Here is a 9453-nt window from a genome sequence, read left to right on the forward strand (position 1 = left end):
GTCCTCCGCGCAAGTCATTATCATGAGAATTTTAAAAGAAATTCTACTCTTGAGGACCAGAGCAATCACAGCAACAGAAACCTCATCAGTGCAGGGAGGCAGCCGTCTCCAAAATGCAGGCCTCCAGCAGGTCTTCAAATCTGGGGCCGCCACACAGAAAAACGGAGGAATCCTGATCATCAGGATGGCAAGTAAAACATCAGTCTCCCCCCCCCCCCCCCACACACACACCACAAATGCATTAGGAAAAGAAGATACTAACGTGGTGGAAACAGTTACGGCTCTACCTCTTCTTCCAAGTGGGTATTTCTAATCTTCCTCCTGATTACACACCTAGTAGTAAGTAGTTAACACAGAGATACATATACTGAGTTGTGCAATGGACGGGTTAATGGGAATTTCTTCAAACAAGATTTAAATGTAAATATTAAATCCTGGCGGAAGGGGTGGGGGCAGGGAATCAGGCTCCCTAAACAATCCGTCAGCGAAAGTGTAAAGTGGAGCGGAGCAGACGGCGGCGGGAAGAGGTGAGAGCGGGCGCCGCGAGCATTGCGCGTGGAAGAGTGACCTCTGTAGGCGCAAAGCGAACACTGGCTGGCCCCTCGCAGGCCCGCAGGCCCGCCGGCCCGGGAGCCCCGGAGCCCCGGAGCCCCGGAGTCCCGGAGCCCCGGAGCCCGCCTCGCCCGGACGTGGGCTGCTGCGCGCAGGTCCAAGCCCCGCGCTTCCCCGCACCAGCTGGTGCCTCACAATTCCGCATCGGCGTTAACGATGTCACTGCAACTACTTTTTCGGCAAATACAGATCTTACACCAAGGAAAAAGGCTAGTCCATGCGAAACCGGGCTGCACGGAAGGAGGTCGCATTAAGTAACTTTTAAATATGAGCGGTGGTGGAAAGTACCATCCAGCATCATGCTAAGGCTGCATTTAATCCGATTCAAGACTGGGACGTGTCTTGCCCCTAGCACAGGGAATTCTCCGTAAAGCATGTTGGTGAATTTGAAATTTACAACTTTTTAAAGGATGGATATAAGTCTTTAATTAACATTTGACTTGTAAATCAATTCCCCGTCTCTTTACTACTAAATCCATGGCCAACTTACTTGTCCTCTAAAATTAGGCCATTGATTTTCCTTCTGATCTCCAACGCTTACTCGAGGAGCCAGCCAATGTCTGCACACTTTTTCCAAGTTTCTCAAGTCTAAAATTCCACGAGTCCGTAAAATATTTTTGGACCTGGCTAAAACTGTATTCCAACAAGGAGCCAAGATGCAAAACTGAATGCACAGGTAACTAACTAGAAGTGACGGCCGTACACACTTAAGGATGAATCGCCTGTTCTAAATGTTCCACGTATTGTCTGGGTAGCTCACACCGAAAGTTCTTCTCCACAGGCCTGGCTTTCCCCTGGCTACCCTGTCCGATAAGCGCGAGTCAGACCCAAGGCTCCCATTCCCGCCCAGGCTCCCCAGACGCCAGGCTCCAGCGGTTGCGCGGACCGGGCGGGCCGTAAGCTTCAGCGAAAGCCGCCCTCAAAATCCAGTGAACTACGCGGGCCGCACGGAGTTCAGCGCCACCGGGTCGAAGAGAGAGGCCGACGTGCAGAGCGCTCTCCGGGGCACCCCAAGGCCCGTGTCCCCGCCCGGGGGGGGCCGCCGCCCGAGGTCTCCCCGCGCACACTGGGGCGCCGAGGGCGGCCGCGGCCCCGGCCCCCCCCCCCCCCGGCCGCCTGCGGGTCGGGCCGCGCTCGGGCGCTCCTCGGGAGCGCAGCCCCGCGCCTCCCCGCGCCTCCCCGCGCCTCCCCGCCGCCGGCCCCGCTCGTGGCCCCGCTCGTGGCCCCGTTCTCCGTCCTCGAAAGGGAGGGAGGGAGGGAGGGAATCGCCCCCGGACACCTCCCGACAGGACACCCGGGCCGCCAGGGGCTTTTAATTAAGCGCCCAGAGCTCGCGGGGAAGGCAGGCGGGAGAGGGCGCCGCTTAGAGCCCGCGCTCCGGCCGGAGAGCTGGGCGCAGAGTTTCACCAGGAAAAACGTGGCGAGGGTGGGGGACGGGGAACCCGGGCCGGGGTGCGGGCCAGGGTGCGGGCCGGGGGCCGGGGCGGGGGCGGGGGCCGGGGCCGGGCTCCAGAAACGGGCTCCGAGGCTCCGCGGCCCGGGCCTTCCTCCCACCCGGCCGGCGCGACGGGCCCAGGCGGGGGCCGAGGGGCGCCGCGGACGCCACTTACTTGGAGTTCGAGGAATTCCAATAGATGGGCTCCAGGACTATCGACCTGGAAATCGCAGTTCTGCATAAAACCATCAAAACTCCCCAACAGTACTTCCACACGGAGTCCCTCCTCGCGGCCATGGCCAAGCCGCTCCCGGCTCCGCACGCCCCGGGCGACCCCAGTCCTCCGCGCAGGCGAGGGGCGGACCGCACGCAGCTCCGGGGCGCGCCGAGCGGCTCCAGCCGTCGCCGGGGTCGGGGTCGGGGCCGGGGCGCTCCGCGCGGGGCCCTCCGGGCGCGGGGCCTCAGGGCGCGGGGCGGGGGCCGGGGCGGGGGCCGGGGCGGGGGCGCGCGCGCGGGGCGCGGCGGCGCGGCGGGCTCGGGGCTCCGGGGCGCCGCGCCGGACGCAGCTCTGGCGGCAGGCTCCCGTGCGACTCCAGGGTGCCGGGCGCGGGCGGCAGGGAGGGCGCGCGGCCGGGACACAAAGACCGGGAGACGCGTCGCGCGGGCGGCGGGCGCTGCGCTCCGAGCGGACCGCCTCGCACTATAGATCCAGGGGGGCGGGCAGCGGCCCGAGCGCGCGGGCGCCGCGTCGGCGCGGTTCCATGTCCCGGGGCGAGGGGCGCAGAGCGGCGAGGGGCGCCTCCAGGCGCGCGGGAGCCTCCTCGGTCTTCGCGGCTCCCGAGCCGAGGAGCGGGCGGGGGCGGCTCGGTCCCCGCCGCGGGCGCCGGACGCGCGCGGGCCTTTGTGTGCGGGGAGGGCGCCGGGACCCTCTGCGCGCGGCTGCTCGCTCCGGCCGGCGCCGCCGTCCCCGCCGAGGAGAGTCAGCGCGGCCGGCGCGCTGTCAGAGCACTATAAACGCGGGGCCCCGCCCCGTGCCGCGCCGCCCATTGGCCCGCCGCAGGGCAGCCGCACGCCGGTTGGGCGGCAGGCCCGTCCGTCACCCGCCCCCGCCCGACATTGGGCGCCGCGAGGCGGGGCGCCGGCTGACAGGTGAGCCCCGCCCCCGGCCCCGGGCCCGGCCCGGCCCCCGCCCGGGCCCCGGGCGGTGGCGCAGGGGGGAGCTCGGCCCCGGCCGCCGCCGAAGGCGGGTGGGGGTGGGGGTGGGGGCGGGTGGGGGCGGCGGCCAGCGCGTGGCCCCGGCGCCCCTCCGGCAGCGGGGTGGGGGTGCCGTGCAGGACGGCCGGAAGGGCAGCGGGGACACGCGGGGCCGGCTGCGCCCGCGCCCGGCCCGCGCCTGCACTGCCCGCCAAGCGCTCCAACTTCGGCAGAGGGACCCCGTCGAGGGCGAAACTTTCCCTGCGGAGCGGAAGGCGGCGGGCGTCCCCGCGGGTCCTCCTTTCCGTGCAGCGTCCCCTCCGCGAGGCTGGCTCACAGCCCGCACGCGCACCCCCGCGCTGCCCGCAGCCCAGCAGGCCTCGGAGCGAGGTGTTCGGCACCGGATTTCGGCTCCTGAGCGCGGCGGGGCCCGGACCGAAGTCAGCGGGCCGAGGGACGCCCGGCTCTGGCGGGGCTGCCGACACTGGGGCGCAGGCGTCCCGGCCCCGCGCCCGCGCCCGCGCCCGCGCCCGCCCCACCGCGCCTCCCGGAAGGCGGCACCCCCGCGCCCGCCGCGGGGCCTCCTGGCCTCCTCCTTAATTAGCCCCGGAGACACGCTCCCACAGCCCCTAGCCCCAAGGTGACCGGGAGTCTGGGGGTGACGGTGACAAATAGCGCCCAAAGGCAGAGGTGGCAGGAATTCTTCACTTGGCTTCTCGGCAAGTGCGGCCCAGAGGACGCCTCGGACGAGCGCCACGCGACGGCGGCTTCCGCGGACCCACAGCGCCCACTAGCGGCCGGCCGGCCACGCCTGCGCCCAGAGCACCGCGGGAGAGCACCGCGGGAGAGCACCGCGGGAGCCCACCCGGGACCCAACCCGAGCCGGGAGCCCACCCGCGCCAGGTCCCGAGCAGAGCCTTCGGAGATGACGGACAGCGAGAGCGTCTGGCAGAAACAAGTTGCTGCAACTGTTTGTACGTTCGCACAGTTCAGTTTGAAAAAAAATAATAAAGCACGTCGTATACACTACAACATGCTTGGGAGAAACAAACCAAACCAAACCTGTCCCCTCCAGGATTTAACGTTCAAATGCACTGAACCAGACAGTATTCCTACAAAGTGTATTTCTTTAGCTGAATTACCTAGCTAAACTTAATATTTGGTAAAATATCTCATTTAGATAACTTGTCTGTAGAACGTTTGAAGATTTTTATGGCTAAGTATTCCGTTGTGGAAATCTTAAACATAAGCTAATGCACGTTTCAACCGCGACTGTTAAAATTTTGGCCGGACTGGTTTGCTGTGCTCACAAACAGTGAGGCACGGGAGGTACCCAATACATTCATACGAGTCCAGGTAAATCTTTGAGAAGAAAACAACTTCATTTTCCCTAATTGCTGGTTTAAAAATAAGCGGCCACTTTTAGGAAATAATTTTTTTAAAAGGCTCAGATTGCAAACCCGTTTGAAGTCAGGGACAGATTCCCAGGACAACACCAGGAAGGGGGGCAGGTGGCATTATTCATAACTGTGTCACAAGGGTAAAAAAAAGGAGTGGCTTTTAATACGCCTAAAACATTTAAGGAATTCGTTTGAAATTTAATGTAAAGCTAACTTAATGAGGTTTTAAAAGAAATAAAATGGAGTATCTCAATACCGTGTTTCATATTTAGCAAACTTACTTTGTGAAGTTTAAGTTGTGACCTCTAAGCTCCTACATCCTCTAAGTAAGCTAGAGGAAATAAAGGAAATTTGCATTGTCTGAAAATAACTCGGCTTCCATTTTTAGTAAGTCAGATATTCACACACCCAAAGCTTTTTTACCTTGAGGAAAATGTAAATGTACATGCAAAAACTGCTTCTTTTTAAACAAAGTGTCTATTTGATCAAAAAGTAAAATCCTACACAAGGATTCCTACTGTATTAACTTCAGTGTGAATATTCATCAGCTTACTTCCAGTAAATAAGGATTAATTTATCTGTAAAAACTTGGTGAAAAACAGCAGCAACAACTTCAAGATGATAAAATGTTCCACTATTGTTTAGATAATTTCAGTTTGCCTGACCTGTGAACTAAGGAAAGAGGGAAGGAGCACCAACCACTCCAGTCCAAATACCGGTAACTTCAGACTCCCCCCAAACTTAACTAAGTCTGTTACAGAACTCTTACCAATAATGTAAAATCAACACATATTTTGTTGTTATAGGTGTATCTGTATTCTTAAAGCAAGCTCAAGAAATTGTGAAAATCTAAAAATATTTACAATATTGTATTTATTGAAAAAAAAATCCATATGAAATGGAACCACACAGTTCAAACCCACATTCAAGGGGCAACTGTAATTAAAAGCATCACCTCAAGCCATTTATGTCTACTACTGCAGGTATAATGCCAGGCAAAAACTGTTAACGTCAGCATGTACAAGACAAAGTTGAAATTTTAATGTGTGCCAAACCAAAACGAACCTATACATCAGTTGAATACGTGTTTGCTATTTGGACTTCATTTTTATGACTAAATTATCAGGAGAAATGTGGTAATTTCTAAAAATTCATAATTTTACCAGCACATCTTTAACCACACATTAAAATAATGGAGTTTCATTTCATTTCAGCTAAGCAAGTTACTTCAACTGTTTCTAAATTAAGGAAATTTCTAAAAGTCAGATTAATAAAAATTTGGGGAATTTCAGATAATAGTTGATAGAAATATAAATTTGAATAAATGTATAATGAGGTAGCAAATGTAGTGAATTTCAGTTTAAAAAAATAAGATGGCAACCAATTTTGCCCTACTAAATGCACCTTACTGAAGTCATACTCCTCCCCCTTTCAATTCCTAAGCATGCTTTTGGTCTTTAGACCTTATGGTTATTTCTTATATGTTCCTTGCACAGTAATGCAGTAATTCTTAGATGTACTTTGAAAGACATCTTTAACCTAATTTTTCTGTAAAAATAAAGAACAAAAGCCTTATCTAAATGCAACATTACAGAAAAATTACTGAAATTTGATATACATGGTAGATGTTGTCCAAGCCATGAGTTATGTAGCTGTAAGACTACTGTTTCCTGGTATTGCATGCAATTTATTTCATAAATCACTGAAGTTTTCAGGATTCTCCTGCAAATGCTACTGCTCAAATTCCTCAAAGGGAAAAGTCCTTTTAAAAGAGTAAGTCTTTTCTTCGTAACCTTTGCCGTACACTCCTGCATCATCTTTCTGCTTCTAAAATTCAGGTTACACGTTGAAACATTTAAATTAGCATCTACTTATACTTATGAGTTTGGTAGGAATAGTATTAGTTACCACTTTGGGCTCTTGGTCAAAAGAACATTTTTCCCTTTGGGGGAAGTTTGGTGACAAGTGACCTTATAGATTCTAACGAAGTATTTCTTATGAAACTAGAATATCATTTTCCACTACAGTAATAATTTAAATCTCTATTTTTATAATCCATTGTTACTTCTGTATTATTAATGCAAAAGCAGCATCTCTGGAAAGAAAGTTATGGCTCCAACTATCTCAAGCACTTGGCATGAGTCTCATTTCCTTATTTACAAACCAACAGGTTTTAGAGGACTAGCCAAACTCCCATCTCCCCTCCAAATTGGTTTAGGTAGTTTGGTGGAGATAAATAGGTAACAGCTGTGCAATTGTGGTTTTACCACTCATTAATACTAATACTTCAACCTCCCTAAACAGGATTGCCACTGTGTGGACTGGTGATACAGATATACTGCTATTATAAGAACATATAAGGTATATTGCTAACAGCATCATAAGGAGATTAACAGATAATGGGCCATAAAAACCATTTTTGTTCCCTGTATCCCACTTTATATTTATAGTACGACATCCAACACCTCTTAGAAGATGCCCCATTATGTATTCCTTTGTTAATTCCTTGCTACCTGTTTTTCAACCCATATTGCATTTCCATAAACCTGGAAATGAGAAGAAAACAATGATCATCCAAACATATACAAAAGAACCAACCTAACCTGTTTCATTCAAATGCCTGTAAGCCAGGTTTAGTTGTACTGACATTCTTACACACACAACACATAATCCCCAACCAGGAACTCCTGAGTGATAGCAAAATTGTTGGATCACTGAAAATTTTACTCTTTAACTTACTGGATTCAAAGTACATATAAAAAATACAACCGTTCCAACATCCTCTGATCCAACCACTGGATGCGCTGGAAAAGAACAGTTACTCTAGTAACTACATATATAAAATCACACAATGTGATCTCATCATCTGAAAATCAATGACAAAATCTGCTTCAGAATGTATCGTGCAGTGCATGAGAAAATGCAAATCTTCTACATGACTGCACCAACAGCAACTCTGTAATTACGGACAACTGATTGTTTTAAAAAAAAAAAAAAACAAAACCAGAGGAGTAAACAAAAAAACAGGACTAAAAAGTTGATAAAGACTAGGCTAAACGGTCAATTCAACAAATGAGAAAAAGCAGGACCTATTGCTTGGGCTTCAACACCCACTGGAGACTCCTAGTTGAGGCCTTCTCCCTTCCGTGATCCTTGCACTAACTAATAACTTTCTGGCATGTGAGTGTTCCTAAAGCTCCTACAGAGGGGCAAGTCTCAAACATTAAGATATCCTGTCTTCAGAAATTCTCATGGCCAATAATCCGAAACGGATGGTTCTGTGTGTAAAGGAATAGAAAATTCAGATAACTGAAATCAGGAGCTCTAGTTTATAGTGTATAGACATACACTAGGCACAACTACATGACAGTTAGTTACTAGAGAGAGCTGACTTTACAACATCTTCATAATGGAAACGAGTGAGCAATAAATCTTTTAACTACAAACCCCTTCCCCTCTTTGCAAGCATTAAAGAGTCCTCACACCAAGCTAATTTAAAGGTTTTGTTTATACAATGGATAATTCTGCAAACTCCACAAAAATCCAGTAACTACATATTTTAAATACTGTAATAAAAATGAACAAAGTCATTGGTTAATTCTATGATGTATAAGAATAACCTAAAAAACAAATTCTGAATAAAGGCATAATTAATAAATTAGGGAACATATGAACTGCTAATAAACTGGGAGAGATTTTGAACCTTTATAATATGTACAAAAAGGCAGCTGGAAACAAATGAAGAAATCAAACTACTACACATTGTTGCAGCACAGAAAAGATTGGGTGTATTTTATTAACAATTACATCCTCTTTCCTGTAGCCCGGCACAGGAACAATTTCGATATCTGATGAGAGTTTCCAACAGCAAGCAGATACTGTGATGTCACTAAGCAACTTACTGTGATTTCACACCATATGCGGCAGTAAGAAATTCTTTAAAAATTAAAAGGCACGCATAAGCTAATTTCAAATATTAAGTCCAGGCTACTCTCTTAGATACAATGTTTATAACACTTGTAGAGCAAAACAATTTTTAAATAAACATTTCCCAAAACTTGAATAACAGAACCTAAGAACAATGGATCTGCAGCAAAAAAAAGTTACATCAAAAAAAAAAAAAATTAAGAAATAAGAGCTAACCTATAAAGGTTTTTTTTTTTTTTAAAAAGATTCATAAGCAACCTATATTCTTTAGGTAAATAAAGTGATTGTTTTAGAGTAATAGGTATGTTTATAAGTCCGTTCTCACTATAGTTCATGCCTACTTAAAATTCTATCTTTAAAGATATTTAAACTCATAATTTGTTCCTTACCACAATTAGACTCACTGAAGAGCTCAAACTAAAGCAACAGCATTTTTCGCAGCATGCACACACAAAATAATCTACCATTTAGTCATCTCATTAACTTATGTTTTCACTTGGAAAGATTGATCAAATGGTCTCAAAAATAGTGGAGAACATTTTCTCTACTCTGATGACATGTTTATGCATCTCAGGTAGCATTTTTATATCCATATCGTTTTCTTCAATGTTTTAATACCAGTAGACTTAAAACAAACATATGTAAAGATAAATGAGGCAGATTCTAGTGTTTAAGAGTCATCCATAAAGTATCACATGCAGAAACAAAACAAAATCTTGTAGGAAGTTTAAATGTGTTTGTCCTCAAAATAAACGTGCAGGTACCCTACAACGAAGAGGATTTGACTACCTTAGCCTTTTGTGAAGTACAAAGCTAAGTTCTTTCTGATGGCCCACTTTGAAAGTCATCTAAGATTTTCTAAGTTTTCAGAAGCATTTTTCTAGT

The 9453-nt window shown here is 49.5% G+C and overlaps 1 protein-coding gene across 2 annotated transcripts in view; it reads right to left on the reverse strand.

Moving 5' to 3' along the window:
* EFNB2 (ephrin B2) overlaps positions 1-3037 on the reverse strand; it is a 42307-nt gene extending 39270 nt beyond the window's left edge. The window contains exon 1 of one of the 2 annotated variants that reach the window (XM_072760983.1): positions 2223-3037. In XM_072760983.1, the coding sequence (XP_072617084.1) occupies positions 2223-2344 (122 nt within the window). In that variant the 5' untranslated portion in view covers positions 2345-3037. The remainder of the gene's footprint in view (positions 1-2222) is intronic. The other variant, XM_026008878.2, reaches the window with a different exon arrangement.
* Between the last annotated feature and the right edge of the window lie 6416 nt (positions 3038-9453).

This window comes from Vulpes vulpes, chromosome 6, assembly GCF_048418805.1.
Source record: "Vulpes vulpes isolate BD-2025 chromosome 6, VulVul3, whole genome shotgun sequence".
In the NCBI taxonomy this organism is placed as follows: domain Eukaryota; kingdom Metazoa; phylum Chordata; class Mammalia; order Carnivora; family Canidae; genus Vulpes; species Vulpes vulpes.